The sequence below is a fragment of the Budorcas taxicolor genome, chromosome 20 (genome assembly GCF_023091745.1).
Source record: "Budorcas taxicolor isolate Tak-1 chromosome 20, Takin1.1, whole genome shotgun sequence".
NCBI classification, from domain to species: domain Eukaryota; kingdom Metazoa; phylum Chordata; class Mammalia; order Artiodactyla; family Bovidae; genus Budorcas; species Budorcas taxicolor.
In genome coordinates, this window is record NC_068929.1 from 68,330,994 (window position 1) to 68,352,822 (window position 21,829).

Consider the following 21,829-nt stretch of genomic DNA (forward strand, 5'->3'; position numbering starts at 1 on the left):
GTTCCCAGCTGCTTCCTAGTGGATTACTGGGGTCCTCTACCATCTACAGAGGCCTACCCTGAGCTACGGTCTGCCCAGCCCGGCTGGCGTTTGCAGCCTGCTTTTAGACATTCCATTATGCATGATCTGGGTTGGCCAAAAAGTTTTGTTTGGATTTTCTCATAGCAGCTTACTGAAAAACCCAAACGGGCTTTTTGGCCAACCTGCTATTTACTCCTCTCTTTAGTAAAGTACTGGACTTCCCTGGAGGCTCAGACGGTAAAGAATCTGCCTACAACCCAGGTTCAATCCCTGGGTTGGGAAGAGCTCCTGGAGAAGGAAATGGCAACCCACTCCAGTATTCTTGCCTGGACAATCCCATGGATGGAGGAGCCTGGTAGGCTACAGTTCATGGGTTTGCAAAGAGTCAGACACCACTGAGCAACTTCACTTTCACTTTGGTGAAGTATGATATCTTTATGTAAAGGAAGACACCAAAACTTTAGTGTTGGATTTACAAAAACACGCTTTTCCAGGGTTCCTCTCTTCAGCAACGCATAGACGTTGCCTTTTTGCCATCTTAAGTCTCCTCAGACATAACCGGCAACCCATGGGGTTTTGGCATCTTCTCTCATTAGTTCAAATGACTGGGATGCTGATGTACAGAATTCCAGATTATTCTGTGTCTCTCAGCTCTACTGAAGTATTACCGTAGACCAGAGTATGTGGACAGAGTGTGCTGATACTAGCAGAGAATCGTTCTACTAGTAAAATATTTTTCCCTGTAAATCTTCTATGTTGTTGTTGTTGAGTAGCTAAGTCATGCCCAAGTCTTCTGCGACCCCATGGACTGTAGCTCACCAGGTTTCTCTGTCCATGGGCCTTTCCAGGTAAGAATACTGGAGTGGGTTGCCATTTCCTTCTCCAGGGGATCTTCTTGACCCAGAGATCGAACTCACATCTCCTGAGAATGCTCTATAGAGAGGTCAAGGTGGAACTCTTGTGACACACTTTCCAGAGTGCTGCATAATCAGTGACCAGCACCACAAACTCTGCATCTAAGTTACTCCAGGAGGGCTCAACAATCTCAGGGACTTCCCTGGTGGCTCAGTGCTTTGGTATCCTCCCTGCAGAGCAGGGGACATGGGTTCCCTCCCTGGTTGGGGAACTAGGATCCCACGTGTCTTGGGGAAACCAAGCCTGAGCAGCAACTACTGAACTGAGCTTGTGGGCCACAACTGGAGAGACCATGTTCTGCGACGTAAGGTCCATCATGATGCAACGACGATCCCATGTGCTGCAACTAAGACCCGATGCAGCCAAATAAATAAACTGCAGGGGTAGAAGAAGGATAGCTCCACTTCTGCTCTGGAGAGTCCCTTCCAAAACAGCTCTGTCCAGGGGAGAAGACGCGGAAAACCAACTCAGTTCTGGAAAGGGGGCGGGGGGTGGGGTGGGGAAGACACAGACGATCAACCAAAGTACATAAAACTTTTAATGAATTAACCTTACAAAAGACAATGGCATCAAAACATCAGACGCGTCTGGTACAAAACTAGTCCTAGGTAGTAAGAACTAATTCTGGTGATGGATGGCGAGGTGTCGCTGGCACAAGACAGGACAGAGCAGGGTGGCGGGGCCCCCGGGTCCCAGCTGGGCCCGTGGACAGTCACTGCAATGAGACACGTGGGCGAACACGTCAGATTCCAGGTGGGGCGACAGAATCAACTTAGTCACAAATACTGTGTGTTTTAGTATCAGACTAGCGGATGCGGTTGGCGAGCTACCATATTTTCCAGGAGAGAACATGCACCGGAAGAGAATATACAGCCCCCCCACCCCTAGTTTTATTGCCTTAAGAATTTTTGTTTGTTTCACCTCTCCCCTCTTTGTCAGTTTCGCTGAAGGCTCTTCTGTGGTAACGCGCGCTCCTTTTCCTTCTGCTAGGACTAAGCACAGTGCAAGTGGCAGGGTGATCTTGGCACACGTCAGACACCGAACGGCAGGCCACCAGGTCACAGGAAGGAGTCTGCAGAGGCTCCGGAGGACAGAACAGAGCACACACACACCACAGACGAGGGACACGAGTGGCAGTCAGAAAGTGCATTGGCATCGTCCTGAAGGTACAGTCCTCTCGCTGAAACAAAGGCGAGGCTTCAGGAGGTCAGGTTGCTCTGAGAAAGGGACCGTGACATCTCCGTGTTGACGAAGTAGGTCTTCAGGTCTCCCTTTCCTTTCACGTTGATGATTCCCCGACATGTGCATGTGTAGCCCAGGGTCTGTAGGATGATGCTCGTCTCCTCTGTCACCTGGAAAAGCACAGTGACAGGTGAGGAAGCGCTTGGTGCCCACGTGGACACAACCCTCTCAGGGAGGTATTTGACTACAAGGATGAAGGTGAAAGTGAAGTCGCTCAGTCGTGTCCGACTCTTTGTGACCACATGGACTGTAGCCTACCAGGCTCCTCCGTCCATGGGATTTTCCAGATAAGAATACTGGTGGCTCAGACGGTAAAGCGTCTGCCTACAATGCGGGAGACCTGAGTTCAGTCCCTGGGTGGGGAAGATCTTCTGGAGAAGGAAATGGCAACCCACTCCAGTATTCTTGTCTGGAAAATGCCATGGATGGAGGAGCCTGGTGGGCTAAAGTCCATGGGGTAAGAGAGAGTCGGACACGACTGAGAGCTCCCAAATGCTCATGACTTCACTGCAAGGATGAAGAGCTCCCAGATGCTTATGCTCTTTTGATTCATTCATTCCGCTCCTGAGAAACCAGTAAAAGAGAGAATAATCCATGAGAAGAGAAACTTTCTAAGGACAATGCTTGTTTTTTTTAATTTAATTAAAAAATTTAAAAATTGGAGTCTCGCCGCTTTACAATGTTGTGTGAGTTTCTGCTGTACAATGTGGGTGAGCCATATGTATGCATATACCCCCTTCAGGTCATAGCAGAGCTCCTGGGCTCTAAGGCAGCTTCCCACTTGGGACACCGAAGTGTGTATGTGTCAGTGCTCCACTCCCAGTTTGTCCCCCGTCCTCCTCTCGCTGGATCCGCAAGCCTGTTCTCTGAGTATGCATCTCTATTCCTGCCCTGCAAGTAGGTTCGTCTGTACCAGTTTCTCAGATTGCATATGTATGCATTAATATATGATAGGTGTTTTTTCTCTTTCTTACTTCACACCGTATGACAGACTCTAGTAGCACCCACATCACTGCAGATAACTCAATCTGTCTCCTCGGGCACGTGGGAGACACACGTGCACTGGACGGGCCACACCACCGTTTTGTTTCCGGTGTGGACGCTGTCGGGAGGTGGTGCAGTGAGAGGCCCGGGGAACGCATCTGTCGTGACAGATGCTGTCATCAGAACCAGAGGAGGGGGACTTCCCCTGTGGTCCAGTGGCGAAGACTCCGAACTCCCAGGGCGGGGCCCAGGTTCGATCCCTGGTCGGGGAACTAGATCCCACAGGCCTCAACTAAGAGTCTGCATGCCACGACTATAGATCAGGCATGCTGCAACGAGATCAAAGTTCCCGAAGTGTGCGACTAAGACGCAGCACAGCCAAATAAATTACAAAACAAAACAAAATCCCGGAGGAGGATGGGGCTTCCAGAGCCCAGGACAGTATTTGGGGTCACCAGAAGAAAGGCTGAAGGGCATGATGTGAAGATGTCAAGGGCCAGTTAAGGGAAGAGCTAGAGAAATCTGTCTTCTGTCACGTGATCCAGTGGCTGGCCCCTCGCAAAGGGGCCAAAGGGTGGGTCTTTCGAAGTAGATCAGGAGAAGAGGGGGATGCAGAAGCCAGATACTCACATTCTGCCCTCCCCTGGCCGGGCCCAAGTTCCAGGGGAGGATACGTATAGCTCAGGAATATCAGACAAGAACTGAAAAAAATATGGAGGTAGGCAAGAAACTCAGATGACAAATATGCTCTCCTGATTAGACTTCTTACGGCAATCACAATTAGAGAATGCTACAGGCATTAGGGATGTCCCAGGTAGCTTGGTGGTAAAGAACCTGCATAAGAACCAGCGCATAAGATATGGGTTCGATCCCTGGGTCGGGAAAATCCCCTGGAGAAGGAAATGCCTACCCTCTTCAGTATCCTTGCCTGGAGAATCCCACGGACAGAGGAGCCTGGTGAGTTACAGTCCATGGGGTCACAAAGAGTCGGACACGACTGAGCGTGAACTCATGAATTCTCCTTTCCTATCCTCACCTTCTCACACCCACATACAGACACACACACACAGAGACATACACACACACACACACACACACGCACACTTGATGTCTGGTCTTTCACACAGAGAACCTACACATTGTCTGAAGTCTGGCAGGTTAATTTCGCAGTTGAGGCTGGTGCTAGGCATGCCTTTGGCCAACTTTTGAACTGGTCATTGGAATCTGTAGCACCAATCACATAATTATCATGGTCGGGAGGAAGAAGCCATCACCTTGATTACCCCAGCCATCATGTGGCTCAGTCATAAAGTGTCTGCCTGCCCATGCAGGAGATGTGGGAGACACGGATTTGAACTCTGGGTTGGGAAGATCCGCTGGAAGAGGAAATGGCAACTCATTCCAGTATTCTTGTCTGGAGAATCCTGTGGACAGAGGAGCCTGGCAGGCTACAGTCCACAGGGGTGCAAGGAGATGGACATGACTGAGCATGCATGCATGCATTATTCCTCCGAGTCCAGGGGCAGCCTGGCTGGGTGATGAGGGGCTTTCTACACTGAATTTCAGGCACAGAAAGCATATTCTCTGTAATAAAAAGCATCTGTTCCACAGGCCCAGGGGAAGCTTTTAATATTCTCTGCATCATTTTTTGTATTTCTTGGCATCTCACTACTGCTAAGAAGCTAGTGCAGCTGTAGGGAGCAACACCCTCAGGAGAAGAAAACCTACCCAGAGGTGGACCCTCCAGCTGCTGAGCTGAGTGGACACACAGACGGGCCTGTGGACTGACCCCTTGCTCTGGACGGACAGGCATCTGTCGTATTTCCTCCCTGGGCTCAGAGCACACGGAAGCAGTCCAGGAGGCTGCACTGCACTAAATCACACAAAGTTTTAAGAGGCCCAGCGTCCTCTTAGAGGGATTTTCCAGGTGGCGCTAGTGGTAAAGAACCTGCCAGCCAACGCAGGAGACACAGAGACGCGGGTTCCATCCCTGGGTCGGGAAGATCCCCCGGAGGAGGGCATGGCAGCCCACTCCCGTATTCTTGCCTGGAGAATCCCATGGACAGAGGAGCCTGGCGGGCTACACTCCCAGGGGATCGCACAGAGTCGGACAACTGGAGTGAAGAAAGAAAGTGTCCACTGTATTTTCAGGGGGCCGGGATATTTGAGAATGTCGGCCAAGCTGAGATGCGGAACAGGGACTCATGGAGTTCTCTGAAGAGGACACGAAACTGATAAAGTCTACCATCTGTGCTCAGTGATTTTCATACAGATTTGCCATCTGGCAGGAAAGTATCTTCCAGATAAACTCCTGTCGTAACAAAGCTGGGCTGAACTGTGGAACATTGCTTTTTGAGGATGATGAAAACAAAGATACGAATAGACACACAGGTGTGCACACACAGACAGACACACACAGAGACACACACACACACACACACACACACACACACACACACACCCCCTTTTCATTCGGCGAGAGTGTGTCTCATTCTAGATGCCAGCGCCACAGCCCAAGCAGGCGCACGCAGTCACCACTGCTTTTAATTTGTCAGGGCTTGGTTTCCGCTCCCTTGGGTGGATTCCAGAACGTTCCAGTCATCTCCAGATCGCCAAACCCCAGGCTGGTCCGTTCTAGCACTGTCATCTCACGTCACTCCAGCTCATCTCTCCCGCTCCCTCTTCTTGCTCTCTCAGTTCAGCCCCCCCAGGGAGAGGAAAGCAGGGCATCATGCCTGGTGTGCACCCCAGCAGGGAGGGCGCCCCGCTGCCCCTCCCCTTATGGGGGCTATACTGTCACGTGGGTCGCTCTGACCACTTACTTTCACAAATGCCATATCCTTCACACTTTGACATAATGTTTTACTGTTCACAGTAAATGCAGAAACCAATTAATATTTCCTCAGTAAAAAGTTTGAGCAAATGACAGTGTTGACTCTCTCTCCTTTGTTTTAATGTTGTCCTTATTATACGCTTATTCACGGTTCCCCAGAGGAGAGACATGGCAGATGGCCACAGAGCCCACTGAATTACCTGGATTTTGTCCAGGACTCCGGTGCTGTCCATCCTGCTGGCCACATTGACGGTGTTGCCCCAGATGTCATACTGCGGCTTCTGAGCTCCAATCACACCGGCTATGACAGGGCCATGGTTAATACCTGGGACACACCAGAATCAGGTTAACGGGATTCAAACCATGAACTCAACAGTGCAAGCAACAGTCTCAAACAGAAAGGTTTTACAAGACTTTTCTTGAACCATCATTATCAAGTGAACATTAGCCCAACTCAAAACAAAGCAAAAATAACTGCCAAAACAAAGCGAAATCATTCCTCTAACTTCATCATCTCAAAAATATTAAAATGTTTCTCTTCCTTTCTCTCCTCCGCCTTGATTCATGCTCAGATGTCTGTCACTATTCCACGATGGCGTAAAACTGGTTTTACTTTACAAAACTAAACATGATAATTGCTTTTCTATTTTGCCATATAATCAAGAGAGAATCATTATGTTACTTTCCAATAGTTTTGTAGTTAATCACTTTTAAAATTGGGGTATAAATGGCAACCCACTCCAGTATGCCTGCCTGAAAACCTCATGGACACAGGAGCCTGGTTGGCTGCAGTCCGTGGGGTCGCAAGAGTCAGGCACGACTGAGTCACTAACACTTCTTATTTACTTATACTTGCTTTCCAATGTTGTGTTGGTTTCTGCTGAACAGCAAATGAATCAGCGCTGTATATACATGCATCCCCTCCCATCCCCCCATCCCAGCCCTCTAGGTCCTCACAGAGCACTGAGCTGAGCTCTCTGTGTTGCAGAGCAGCTTCCCACCAGCTCTCTATTTTACACATGGTCGTGTATATACGTAGATCCTCCTCTCCCAAGTGACCCCACCTACTTCTGAAATGCATATTGAAATATTTTAAATTTTTCAATATTTAAAATTTAAATTAACATATTTAAAATTCCCTCTAACATTTCGCTGAAACCACCACCCTCCCCTTGACACGTGCGTGGTCCTTTCTAGCTGTGGTGCGCTGTTTTGTGAGCTGGACGTGTACAAACCTCTAATCCTCACACCAGCCCCGGAGGTGTGTCCTCTTGTCACCGCCTCCATCTTCAGTGGAGGAGGCAGAAGGTGCAGGCAGAGCACAGAGCTGGGCAGTGGGCTCGTGGCTCTGCGTTCGCCCTGCTCTCCTCTCTCTGCTACGAGCCCATTGTGCACACGTTTCTTCCCCCGCTTGGGGGGCCCGCTTTCACTGACACACCCCACGTGCAAGCTCACTAAGTTCCAGAGGAACACGTTTGCGCCTTCTTTTCTTTTTAACCTCTTGGCCCCTCTGCATAGAGTGGGGCATTTTAGCTCCCCGACCAGGGATCGAACCCTCGTCCCCTGCATTGGAAGGTGAAGTCTTAACCACTGGACCACCAGGGAAATCCCAGCATGTTTGTGATCTTGATTCCCAACTGACTCCCCCAGCCTGCACCAAAGTGAAGGAGGGAGTCCCTATGGTAGCATTAAAAAAAAAAGAAAAACCCAGCAAATCTTGATATACGTAATATAGAGATTTTGATGGAATTCAAATTGGGGGAAAATTTTTCACATGAGAAAATGACTGGCACTTAAAAAAAAATACATAACTGGGTAAAGACAAGAAGGATTAGAGGTTTGTACATGTCAAGCCCACAGAATAGCACACCACAGCTAGAAAGCACAACGCGTGTGTCAAGGAAAGGGCGGTGGTTTCAGCAAAACATTAGAGGGAATTTTAAATATGTTAATTTAAAATTTAAATTTTAAACTTTTAAAAATTTAAAGAAGATGGAGGGAGGTCCCCATGAGTGTGATGTTTGCGGGGAGGACCCAGGGCAGACGGAGACCATCCCTCTGTGGGCAGGAGAGACTCCGGCCTGCGACCTTCAGACAAGCTTTGGGAGGCCTACTGGGTTTTGCTGTTTGAGTTTCTTTTTTTTTTTTTTAAGTTTTTTATTTTTTTAATTTTAAAATCTTTAATTCTTACATGTGTTCTCAAACATGAACCCCCCTCCCACCTCCCTCCCCATAACATCTCTGTGGGTCATCCCCATGCACCAGCCCCAAGCATGCTGTATCCTGCGTCAGGCATAGACTAGCGATTCAATTCTTACATGATAGTATACATGATAGAATGCCATTCTCCCATATCATCCCACCCTCTCCCTCTCCCTCTGAGTCCAAAAGTCCGTTATACACAGCTGCGTCTTTTTTTCCTGTCTTGCATACAGGGTCGTCATTGCCATCTTTCTAAATTCCATATATATGTGTTAGTATACTGTATTGGTGTTTTTCTTTCTGGCTTACTTCACTCTGTATAATCGGCTCCAGTTTCATCCATCTCATCAGAACTGATTCAAATGAATTCTTTTTAACGGCTGAGTAATGAGTTTTGGTCTCTGGAAGCTGGCTTCCCTGGTGGCTCAGACAGTAAAGAATCTACCTGTGATGTAGGAGACCTGGGTTCAATCCCTGGGTCAGGAAGATCCCCTGGAGAAGGGAATGGCAACCCACTCCAGTATTCTTGCCTGGAGAATCCCATGGGCAGAGGAGCCTGGTGGGCTATAGTCCATGGGGTCGCAAGGAGTCAGACACAACTCAGCAACTCTTTCACTTTCTTTCACATAGCTGCATCCCTCAGAGTGGGGAAACCCAACCTCTGGGGCATCAAGCCTCCTCACAAACTGCCATCCTCCAAGGAAACTGAACCAAAGGTCTCTGGAGAAATTCATGAGTCACCTCTCCTGAGGGCCCTGGCCAAGTGGTCGCCAAGGCACGAAGGGGTTCTTGGATTCCTGGTCTCCATGGGCACTATGACCAGGTTCCTCTCCAAGACAATCAGCACCACCAGCAAGGAAGGGGATGGGGCTCTGACCACCCCCTCTTTGTAATGGCAACTGTAAAACCATGGTCATCACAGGTGCATGCTGGAGGTCAGGGTGCGCTCTGACCCTGGATGGATACGGACAGGGCACTGCTGTCAGGAGCCGAGGCTTCAACAGTCTGGTCAACATCCGTCATGAGGGCGAGGCTGGGCTCCCCCCAAGCCCCCAACCCAGTGTAGTGGGTAGGACGGTTCCTTGATCCCAGAACTCAGTTCAAACATGCAGACCCACAGTTGTTACAGGCGCAGTGGGGATGTGGGCCACAGAAATAGAAACAGAGGCGTTGAGATTGGTTGATTTTCCCCTCCTGCTTTTTCTCCTGGCTCCTTGCCTCCCAGCCCTACCATGGGAGTCAAACTGTATGGGTTAATGAGGGTGTTTCTGAGAGATTTCAGTTCCCACTACTGAACTGCTTCGTGTACACAGAGTGCTAGAGATCGGAGGGCAACACCTCCTCTTTGCAGTGGAAGGGAGGCAGGAAAGACCACAGCGACACTGTCCCACAGAATCCCTGAAGGTCTGCAGGGCCGAGAGAGAATTCTCCATTCCTGTGGAGTAACTCGGTAAAGTTCACATCTCTGCATCGGGCACCCCAAATAACTTATTCCAGCTGCCGGCTGGTGATCCAAGCCCCGCCGCCCTCAGTTTCCCTTCTGGCTGCTCTGATTCCTCTTGGTCAGTGGCTGGGGGACCGGGGCTGTGTGCTGGGGGGTGGGGAGAGCCTGGGCCCATATTACTGGCAGGAGAGAGATCTCTGCTGAAGGGCAGGGGTTTGCTGGGGCTATGGTTCCCACTCACTGATCCTACAGCTTGACGTGCAGAAAAGGACATTAGGAGCAAATCTGGCTCTTACTATAGCTTCCCTGGTGGCTCAGAGAGCAAAGAATCTGCCAGCAATGCAGGAACACAGGTTCGATCCCTGGGTTGGGAAGATTCCCTTGAGAAGGCAAGGGCAACCCACTCCAGGATTCTTGCCTGGAGAATCCCACAGACAGAGGAGCCTGAATTGCAGAGTCAGACACAGTGGAACAACTAATACTTTCCTTTTCATGTGTATCAACATTTTACAGGGGCCAACGTGAGCCTTCTGTGTTCCCACCATAAACTGCCACTGGATGGCGTGATGCCCGGATGTGGAGCAGGGAGCCTGCCCTTGGGAGAGGCTGAGGGTTTGGGGAAGCATTCTCAGGCTTCGGCAGAAATCCAGAAGAGCTGGTGTGTTGAGGCGAGAGTATGGCTATTAATAGTTACTCAATAATCAGTGTGAAGTAAGCACTCCATAACTACCTATTGAAGGAAGCCCACTGATCTGCTCACATTAATTTGGAAAACAGGGTTACGGGTCCAGACCAAGAGCCCGAGGCTTCTGATGTAATGGATGTGACTAGCAAAGAACTGTCTCGTTCCCCCTGCAGTGAAGGGCAATATTATTTTGGTCCATACATATTTGACAATAGGTGGGGTGGGGGGGTTGGGGTTAGTAGATGTAAGCTTTTATATATAGAATGGATAAATAACAAGCTCCTACTCTGTACCCCAGATAACTATATTCAATATCCTATGATAAACCATAATATCAGATATGAAAACCACCATAAGAATATAAAAAAGAATGTATATATATATGTATGTATAGCTGAAGCACTTTGTATATAGCAGAAATGAACAAAGCATTGTAAATCAATTATACTTCAAAAAGAAAAACCAACTATTTGACAATAGAGAGGTCATTCTACCATGCAATTGTTTTTTTTTTTAAGGAGGATACTATGGAAAATTTAGGAGCCCATTTTCCAAGCTGTTGACTCAATAAAGAAGCTCCAGGTGAAGGGACCACCTCCATGTTTGACGGGGGCAGTGTCCTGCCCACCTGGCCCTTCTTGCCTTTGTACAGGTGAAGCCAGGTAAAGGTCCATTGGGCACACAAGTGGGACAATCTAAATAAAAATGTGTCCAGATGCTGACAATAAGACATACAAGCCATGAAGAGAACCCTGTTTTCTCAAGAGACATTTCTGGGTTTTAAAATTCAGAACGTATGGATAGCAAAGAAAGAAAATAGTTTCAAATATTGGAACTTTCGACTCCAGGAGTGTGGGACTGTTCTGACAATTCCTAGAGTTTTTTTTGTTTTTTTTTTTTTCACCTCACTGCCAGGCATGTGGGATCTTAGTTCCTTGACCAGGGATTAAATCCATGCTCCCTGCAGTGGAAGCGTGGATTCTTAAATATTTAAAAACACTTTTACATCTCTGAAGTCTGGATGCATCCTATATAGCTGTACCGGGTCCCAGCAGCATAAAACGATGGAGGGGCTTACAGTTAGCCACTTGTACCTAGTCCTTGGATGGTTGAAGCCTATGCCCCCTGTGACCCGCAGAAATGACCCTGCTGACAGACTCAAGCCTGGCTCACCGTCCACTTCTGAAACTAAGTGCTTGCAGCCTGGATGCAACCAAAGCCGGTATTTTTTTCCCCTGCGTGGGTAATAAGTTGTTACAGTTGCGTTGGACTCTGTAACCCTAGGGACTGTAGCCTGCCAGGTTCCTCTGTCCATGGAATTCTCCAGGCAAGAATACTGGTGTGGGTGGCCATGCCCTCCTCCAGGGACCTTCCCAGGCCAGGGATCAACCCCAAGCCTCCTGCAGCTCCTGCACTGCAGGCAGGTGCTTCACTGCTGAGCCACCGGGAGCCCATGCTTCTCCCTGAATTTGCACAGAAGTGTCTCCTGAGCTCACAGCCGCCCCGAGCACCCATCTGCCGCCCAGTCCTGCCGCTCTAACCACACATTTGCCATTGTGCTGCTCCAGCACTGCAAGGGCTGTCGACCTTGCTCCAGATGCCAGGCCGTCCCCACAACCCACCCCAGATCTGCACAACGTACCTACTCGTAACTTGAAGTCATTGAAGGAGTGCTTGTTGATGGCGTCCAGCTTCCCCACCAGGGCAAACGCAAACTCCACCATGGTGCCAATGTGCATGTACTGCCTCTCGGGCTCCTGGAAGAGAACAGACAGGGCAGGCGGGGTGAGGACTCAGCGGGAGGGGAGGGTGAGGACTCAGCAGGCGGGGTGAGGATGCAGCGGGAGGAGGGGGTGAGGACACAGTGGGAGGAGGGGGTGAGGACTCAGCCGGAGGGGACAGTGAGGACTCAGACGGAGGACAGGGTGAGGACTCAGTAGGAGGAGGGGGTGAGGACTCAGAGGGAGGGGAGGGTGAGGACTCAGTGGGAGGATGGCGTGAGGACTCGGAGGAGGGGAGGTGAGAACTCAGCAGGTGTCGCTGAGGACTCATCAGGAGGAGAGATTAGGACTCAGCGGCAGGCAGGTGAGGACTCAGCTGGGGGGGGGTGAGAACTCAGAGGGAGGGGAGGGTGAGGACTCAGAGGGAGGACGAGGTGAGGACTCAGTGGGGGGTGTGGCTGAGGACTCAGCGGGAGGATGGAGTGAGGACTCAGCAGGAGGGGAGGGTGAGGATTCAGTGGGAGGATGGGGGGTGAGGACTCAGCGGGGGGCGTGGCTGAGGACTCAGTGGGAGGAGGGTGTGAGGACTCAGTGGGAGGGGAGGGTGAGGACTCAGTGCGAGGATGGGGTGAGGACTCAGTGGGGGACGTGGCTGAGGACTCAGCGGGAGGATGGAGTGAGGACTCAGCAGGAGGAGGGGAGGTGAGGACTCAGCGGGGGTGGGGGGCGCTGAGGACTCAGCGGGAGTAAAGATAAAACCAAATATGATGGTTTCAGTGGGAATGAGTGAGAAGGAAAACAGACAGAACCCGCCTATTCAAGATGACAGGAAGATGGAGAAAACCAAGGTACCAGCTAAGGGGAAGAGGAATGAGACAAGAAGGTGATCAAAGGAACCCATAAGGGGGATAGCACTAAAGCAAATCTCTCAGCTCGGGCAGAGCTGACACTTGGGTGGATGATTCTCTGCTGGGGGGCATCCTGCAAGCTTCAGGAGGTTGAACAGCATCCTTTGGATCTTAAAGAAAGCTGAGCACCGAGGAATAGATGCTTTTGAACTGCGGTGCTGGAGAAGACTCTTGAGAGTCCCTTGGACAGCAAGGAGATCAAACCAGTCAATTGGTATCCTCTGGATATCAGTCACATCTCTCCTTCCAGTGTGACAACCAAAAATGTCTTCACACATTGCTAAATGTGCCCTGGAGAATGAAATTGCTCCCAGCTAAGACCCAGTGGCTAATAAGGAATCCACCTGCAATGCAAGAGACATGGGTTCGATCCCTGGGTCAGGAAGATTCCCTGGAGAAGGAAATGGCAACCCACTCCAGTATTCTTGCCTGAGGAATCGCATGGACAGAGGAGTCTGGTGGGCTACAGTACATGGGGTTGCAAAAGATTTCGGCACAATTGAGTGGCTAAACAACAATAAGACCACTGCACTAAATAACACAGAGGAACTTCCCTGGTGGTCCAGTGGTTGAGAATCTGCCTTGCACTGCAGGGAGCGTGGGTTTGACTCCTGGTCAGGGAACGAAGATCTCACATGTTCCAGAGCAACTAAGCCTGTGCTTTGCAGCCTGTGTGCCACAACTAGTGCGCTGCAGTGAGTGATCTCACATGAAGTGACGAGATGCTAAATGCCACAACTATGACTGGATCAGTCCAGTTAAGTCACTCAGTCGTGTCCGACTCTTTGCGACCCCACGAACCGCAGCACACCAGGCCTCCCTGTCCATCACCAACTCCCGGAGTCCACCCAAACCCATGTCCATCGAGTCAGTGATGCCATCCAACCATCTCATACTCTGTCATCCCCTTCTCCTCCTGCCCCCAATCTTTCCCAGCATCAAGGTCTTTTCCAAAGAGTTAGTTCTTCGCATCAGGTGGCCAAAGTATTGGAGTTTCAGCTTCAACATCAGTCTTTCCAATGAACACCCAGGACTGATCTCCTTTAGGGTGGACTGGTTGGAACTCCTTGCTGTCCCAGGGACTCCCAAGAGTCTCCAATATCACAGTTCAAAAGCATCAATTCTTCTGTGCTCAGCTTTCTTTATAGTCCAACTCTCACATCCATACATGACCACTGGAAAACCCATAGCCTTGACTAGACGGACCTTTGTTGGCAAAGTAATGTCTCCGCTTTTCAATATGCTATCTAGGTTGGTCATAACTTTCCTTCCAAGAAGTAAGTGTCTTTTAATTTCATAGGTGCAATCACCATCTGCAGTGATTTTGAGCCCAGAAAAATAAAGTCAGCCACCGTTTCCAATGTTTCCCCATCTATCTGACATGGAGTGATGGGACCAGATGCCATGATCTTAGTTTTCTGAATGTTGAGCTTTAAGCCAACTTTTTCACTCTCCTCTTTCACTTTCATCAAGAGGCTTTTGAGTTCCTCTTCACTTTCTGCCATAAGGGTGGTGTCATCTGCATATCTGAGGTTATTGATATTTCTCCTGGCAATCTTGATTCCAGCTAGTGTTTCTTCCAGTCCAGCATTTCTCATAATGTACTCTGCATATAAGTTAAATAAGCAGGGTGACAATATACAGCCTTGACATACTCCTTTTCCTATTTGGAACCAGTCTCTTGTTCCATGTCCAGTTCTAACTGTTGCTTCCTGACATGCATACAGATTTCTCAAGAGGCAGGGCAGGTGGTCTAGTATTCCCATCTCTTTCAGAATTTTCCACAGTTTATTGTGATCCACACAGTCAAAGGCTTTGGCATAGTCAATAAAGAAGAAATAGATGTTTTTCTGGAACTCTCTTGCTTTTTCGATGATCCAATAGATGTTGGCTGGATGCAGCCAAATAAATAAATAAGTAAATAAGTATTCTTTAAAAACACATATATAGCCATAAAATTAAAAGACGCTTCCTCTTTGGAAGAAAAGCTATGACCTAGACAGCATATTAAAAATCAGAGACATTACTTTGCTGACAAAGGTCCATATAGTCAAAGCTATGGTTTTTCCAGTAGTCATGTATGGATGTGAGAGTTGGACCATAAAGAAAGCTGAGCACCAAGAAATTGATGTCTTTCAACTGTGGTGTTGGAGAAGACTCTTGAGAGTCTCTTGGACAGCAAGGAGACCAATTCTAAAGGAAATTAGTTCTGAATATTGGTAGGACTGATGTTGAAGCTTTAATCATTCATCTGATGTGAAGAACTAACTCACTGGAAAAGACCCTGATGCTGGGAAAGATAGAAGGCAGGAGGAGAAGGGGACAACAGAGGATGAGATGGTTGGATGGCATCACTGACTCAATGGACATGAGTTTGAGCAAACTCTGGGGAGTTAGTGATGGACAGGGAGGTCTGGCGTGCTGCAGTCCATGGGGTTGCAAAGAGTTGGTCACGACTGAGCGAGTGAACTGAACTGAATATATATATATGAATGAGGACTGAAACTTCTGGCCCAGAGAGAGAGATTTCTTCCTTTCCTTGGGTGAGTTGTATCATTCCAGAAAAAGATGATGAAATACTACCATTGCCATAAATCCACAAGTCAGAATTGTGGGAGCAAATCAAACTATTAAAATAATTAGAACCACAAAGCATATTATCAGCTAACTTTGGTGGAAATGCGAAGAGTCATTACTTAAGAACAGCTACACTTTTCCATCAGAGCTAGATACTATCTTTCATCTCATGACTTAGGGGCAAGTCTTGATTTGGAGGTTTATGCAGTTGGCTGGCAAACATCTTGCTCCTCGATGGGAAGCAGAACATGTTCAATCAACAGACAGGATCCTGTGCAATAAAAATTACAACTGTCCTGGTAAGGAGAACAGATTGGCCTTGGGAGAAATGGTTTGCTTTTTACGAAATCAAGGTGCAGCAAACAAGCTTCACTCCCTGATAAATTACCACCCAATCTGTTTCCCAGCAGTAGGCTTAAACTGTGGGTTTGACATGACGTCAGTGAAAAATGAAGAGACTGTGTTCTAGGAGCGGGCTTTAAATCCAACATCAATATCTCAATTGGGCGTAGTAAACCATAGAGAAAATTATGCTCAGTCTCTAGAAGAGCTCAGTTCATTTCACAAGGTCCTTATCACTGAGCTTTTGATAAATGCTTGATGACAGTCTGAGAAGCAGCTCCTTCTCCCATGATCCAGATAACTTCTCCCATCTCCAAATATTTAACCGACTTCCGGCTACATAGCGAGAGCGCTCATTCAGTTTCCTGGAACACATTTGACAAGCTGTTTGCTTTGCAGGTTTCACCTGCAGGGAACACGGCATAAAGTAAATGCATGTTTATTGAGGACATTGTATAACCCAAATGACCGGTATCCACCGAGGTGACATTAACATGAGCCTCGACTCCCAGCTTCTCTTCTCTGCCCGCCTTGCCTTCCTTCTGTCATGAAACTTCCACCGAGTTCCTGCTGTGGTGATGTTCGTCTGATTCTGAAGATTTAGAATTGCTAAGGAGCACTTGGTTCTTCTCCCTGGGGCTCCCAGGAGAATGGATCAGACCTCCCAATTTTCTGAAGGACAGTCAGTCCAAGCAGTTGAGTTGATGATCCCAGTGTGGAGACTGGCCCTCAATACAGTGAGGGCTCAGAACCCTGAGTTTCAGGAGCCTGAGAACAAAACTGGAATTCATAGCTTCCCAGTATTTACCAAAACTCAGGCGTGAAATAATATTTATGAAAAAACAGCCTGATTGCTGGGTCATCTGTGTCCAGTGAACCTGGATTAAACTGGATACAATGTTCTCCACCCGATCTCACCCTACCAGAGAATGTATTTGATTCAAATGTTCATTAAGAAGAAAAAAAAAGGTAAAAGAAGAAAAAAATTGAGAAATTAAAAAATAAAAAGATTTAAAAATGTGCATTAAGATATCTTCTAGCAGACATGCCCCTCTCCTGCTGTCAACGTTAAACCATTTTCCAGGAGGGTGTTACCAAGCACACTGCTCACTGCACACCCATCTTCATATGAGGGCCTGTTTGTTAGCTTGGATCAAGGACCCAGTGGAGCGTCCAAATGCAGCCTGACATGGCCTGGCTTCAAATATATTATTAATGAAGGAGTGATTTAATCTCACTTTATGAACATTAAAGTATGCCACTTGTGCTGGCTGCTGGAAATTTCCGATTAATAGCAACAGTGCATGTATGTGTGTGGAGCAGGAAATGGCAACCCAACTCTAGTATTCTTGCCTGGAGAATTCCATGAACAGAGGAGCCTGGTGGGCTTCAGTTGCAAAGAGCTGGACATGACTGAGTGGCTGAGCACATGTACCCATGTACTTAATGCTCATAATGACTCCCAGGAAGGAGCAACTGTCTGTACCTCAATTATGCATATAGAAGAGGGAAAAGTGGGGAGGAAAATAACCAGGCTTTGCAGCCAGGCAATTTGACTCCAGAGTCCTCAGTCTCCATTTATTCTAAACATAAATGGACTAAATGCTCCAATCAAAAGACATAGAGTGGTTGACGGATTACAAAAAATAATTCATATATATTCTGCCTACAAGAGACTCACTTCAAATCTAAAGACACACTCAGACTGAAAGTGAAGGCATAGAAAAAGGTGCTCAGTGCAAATGGAAACAAAAAAAGTTGAGGTAGCAATACTTCTGTCAGACAAATAAACTTTACCATCCTGCCTACATCCCCCTGTGCATCTTATTTGTCAAGCATTTCACTCCCCCCAATCAAACATAATGACTTTCCTTTTAGATTTTTACTAATTTCAAAGTATTTCTAGGATAATCTTACCAAGATTCTAATTAAATATTCTAAATAAAACTAGCTCATATTGAGAAAAAAAAAAATCCCTACATGGACATGACAACATTTCATTTATGTTCCAAAACCCTTTTATCTGTCCAACAGTGTGTAAGCCACAACTGTATTATTATTTTTATTAGCATTTTTATTACCTGTGGAAAAGTTATGCCTGTGGAGCATTTTTCATAATAATGAGGTCTTCCCCACAGTCTTAGGAAATGAATAGGATCTCCACTGTGCATCAAGGGACATGCACATGCAGAAAGTGTAGATATCACGGTAAGCAAGGAGCAGTCTCACTTGAAAGCCACCCTCTTTCCAATCCACCATGAAGGTATTACTCAAGAGTCAGGATGCAGCTGAGGAGGCAGGTTTTGTGGTCACGGGTGCCAAGGACAGAAGGGATTGGGCACCCTTTGAAGGAGTGCTCGGGTGAACAGTGTGGATGCAAACTGGTGGGTGCAGACGCCAACACAGTGAGGGGCTGGGGAGGAAGAGGCTGGGGTGAAGTAGCATGAGGCCTGTGGGCAGATGGAGGGGAGGCCTGCACCCAGAGTGCTGGGGTCTGCAGCCCTGCTCTCTGGCTGCTAGTTCTCTCCACCGGCAAGTCACTGCACTGCTGTGCCTCAGTTTCTCCAGCTGTAAAAGGGGCCAGGGGTGGGGCACTTCCCAGACTCAAGCGGCATTGAGTAAGTGCTCCAAAATAACAGGATGATAAAAGGGGAGTGTTGGCATTGGGAGGAGCAGGTTTGTAAAATGGCATGAGGAAGTGAGTTCTGGGAAGCACGGGGGACACGTGCCACATCATGCACCGAATGGATGTGAGTAATTGCAGAAAGGGAAGAGGAACTGAAGAGCCTCCTGATGAAAGTGAAAGAGAAGAGTGAAAAAGCTGGCCTAAAACTCAACATTCAGAAGACTAAGGTCATGGCATCTGGTCCCATCACTTCATGGCAAATAGATGGGAAACAATGGAAACAGTGAGAGGCTATATTTCGGGGGGCTTCAAAATCACTGCAGATGGTGAGTGCAGCCATGAAATTAAAAGATGTTTGCTCTTTGGAGGAAAAGTTATGATCAACCTAGATAGCATATTAAAAAGCAGAGACATTACGTTGCTGACAAAGGCCCGTCTAGTCAAAGCTATGGTTTTTCCAGTGGTCATGTATGGATGTGAGAACTGGACTATAAAGAAAGTTGAGTGCCGAAGAATTTATGCTTTTGAACTGTGGTGTTCGAGAAGACTCTTGTGAGTCCCTTGGACAGTAAGGAGATCAAACCATTCAGTCCTAAAGGAAATCAGTGCTGAATATTCATTGGAAGGACTGATGCTGAAGCTGAAACTCCAGTACTTTGGCCCCCTGATGTGAAAAACTGACTCATTTGAAAAGACCCCAATGCTGGGAAAGATTGAAGGCAGGAGGAGAAGGGGACGACAGAGGATGAGATGGCTGGATGTCATCACGGACTTAACGGACATAAATTTGAGTAAACTCCAGGAGTTGGTGATGGACAGGGAAGCCTAGTGTGCTGTAGTCCATGGAGTCGCAGAATTGGACACGACTGAGAGACTGAACCGGAGAAGGCAATGGCAACCCACTCCAGTCCTCTTGCCTGGAAAATCCCATGGACGAAGGAGCCTGGTAGGCTGCAGTCCATGGGGTCGCTAAGAATAGGGCACGACTGAGCGACTTCATTTTCACTTTCCACTTTAATGCATTGGAGAAGGAAATGGCAACCCACTCCAGTGTTCTTGCCTGGAGAATCCCAGGGATGGCGAAGCCTGGTGGACTGGCGTCTATGGGGTCACACAGAGTGGGACACGACTGAAGCGACTTGGCAGCAGCAGCAGAGACTGAACTGAACCGAATTGCTCTGCACGGCGCCCCCTGCTGGGACTTTGGGGAATGCGACTTAAGGCCAGTTGTTCAGTCGCTCATTCATGGCGGACTTCGCCACCCCATGGACTGCAGCACACCAGGCTTCTCTGTCCGTGGGATTCTCCAGGCAAGAATACTGGAGTAAGTAGCCTTTCCCTTCTCCAGGGCATCTTCCTGGCCCAGGGATTGAACCCAGGTCTCCTGCACTGCAGGCAGATTCTTTACCATCTGAACCACCTGTAACGAGTCACCTTGCATCACCGACTTGATGCACATGAGTTTGCGTGAACTCTGGGAGTTGGTGATGGACAGGGAGGCCTGGCGTGCTGCGATTCATGGGGTTGCAAAGAGTCGGACACGACTGAGCGGCTGAACTGAACTGAAATCTCCTTTCTTGTATATTTATCTGGTATTAAGCAACTGCCTTGTTTTTTCTACCTTGTCTGCCAGAGAAAGGGGTTCTGTGAACACACCCACAGAAGCCTCCAGAATTCTCCTCTTTCCTCACGAGACCTTAATCACTGAGGTTTGGGTTGTGCTTAAAGTACAATGTATGGGCCACTGCATGACTGTTTTGGCTCATGGATGACCTGTGGGTGGAGCCAAGGCTCACGTGTGCCGGGTGCTGCTCACACGTGTGTACCTGGGCGTGCTCCTGGCTGGGCACCGCGCTCAGACCCGTCGCTGCCATGTACGTGCTGCCGATGGTCTTGATCTTTTCAACGCCACTGAACTTCGGCTTGGATAGCAGCTGGGAAGCAATGAGAATCATACAGTTACTCAGCGGGGTGCCGACCCAAGGCCCAGCACTCAAGAGACATTCTCAGATTCTAGTGCTCAGTCACGGGAGCAGGACATCACTTATTCACCCTTTGACCCTGGGCATCTTGGGGAAAGCACACTTCATCAATTTCACAAAGCACATGTCCTTGGAAGGAAATACAGTATAATAATTTACTTCTAGTGAACACAAATTATTTTTCAGAATTTCCTAGTGAAGAAAGCAGGATAGCCTATCATGTGAGCGATAATTGCCTCATTAAATTTTCAAATTTTCTTCAAATACATTTCCCCACTCTGTGTTTGAAGCGCCTAAATACAAAATGATTCAAAGTGTGAGGTCTTCCCTGAATGGTGAGGGTAATTTATGACTAATTATAGGCTGGGGCTGGAGAAGGGCATGGCAATTCATTCTTGCCTGGAGAATCCCATGGACAGAGCCTGGGGACTACCGTCCATAGGGTCACAAAGAGTCGTACCCGACTGAAGCAACTTAGCACAGCACAGCACAGCACACAACACATGTGGTGCCAGGGACTGGCTTTTGCCCTCTGAAAACTTGGACGGAGGGAATAAACATCTAAAATGGCTCCTCCTATTAGCCCTATCCTAATTTATTTTCTTGTCTCAGCTTCTGGCACCAATAATCAATTTCTTACTGGGCTCCTCCCCATCCACTATACTAAGCCTTAGGGTGGGATGGAAGAATGGTAAAAATAAGATAAGTGGTAGGAAAGAGAAAGACTGGATGGAGAGAGCAAATGAAGGAAACTCTGGAAGGTTCTGTATCTGCTCAGCAGGGCAATGGCAGGGACAGAAGGCTGGGAACACCTTCTAGAACCTTCCTTGGTACTCCTGCTTTCAGAGGCGGTTTCATGTTAGAGAATCTAAGATAGGTGAGAAAATCTCATTATCACATCTCTATGAGCCAATCACACCTGCAAGGACACTAATGCTGGAGAACATTTATTTTGCAGAGGACCAGCTGGAGGAAGCACACCCCCATTTTCCTCTAGGGACCCAGCATAACAGTGGCAGCCTCTAGGTGTCATTACTTCACCATGAGTCTTGAGGCGACCTCGTGGCAACAACAGTGGTAGCAGAGAAATGCACAGGTCCCCTAAGGCATTTAGATGGTTGGCCTAAAACCTTCCTATTACATCATGCATCACTGTATTTCAAAGTTCCATTAATCATGATGAACCTATGTTCACCGATGTCAATTTTTCCTATATTTGCACGATATTATTAAAAATGGTGTAGCATCCATATCTTTCATATAAGGGGTCTGTTTGTTCTTCCTGGAAAACAAAAGCACGTTGTTCCCTTGGTAGGCAGAATATTGAAAAATGACATCTATTTCAAA

General features: G+C 48.0%; 1 protein-coding gene across 1 annotated transcript in view; it reads right to left on the minus strand.

The window, feature by feature from the left end:
• Positions 1-1,456: 1,456 nt before the first annotated feature.
• ADCY2 (adenylate cyclase 2) overlaps positions 1,457-21,829 on the minus strand; it is a 460,851-nt gene continuing 440,478 nt past the window's right edge. Inside the window, exons 22-25 of the mRNA XM_052659207.1 lie at positions 20,327-20,434; positions 11,969-12,083; positions 6,196-6,320; positions 1,457-2,288 (exon numbers count right to left, since the gene is read on the minus strand). Of these exons, the coding sequence (XP_052515167.1) occupies positions 2,136-2,288; positions 6,196-6,320; positions 11,969-12,083; positions 20,327-20,434 (501 nt within the window). The 3' untranslated portion in view covers positions 1,457-2,135. The remainder of the gene's footprint in view (positions 2,289-6,195; positions 6,321-11,968; positions 12,084-20,326; positions 20,435-21,829) is intronic.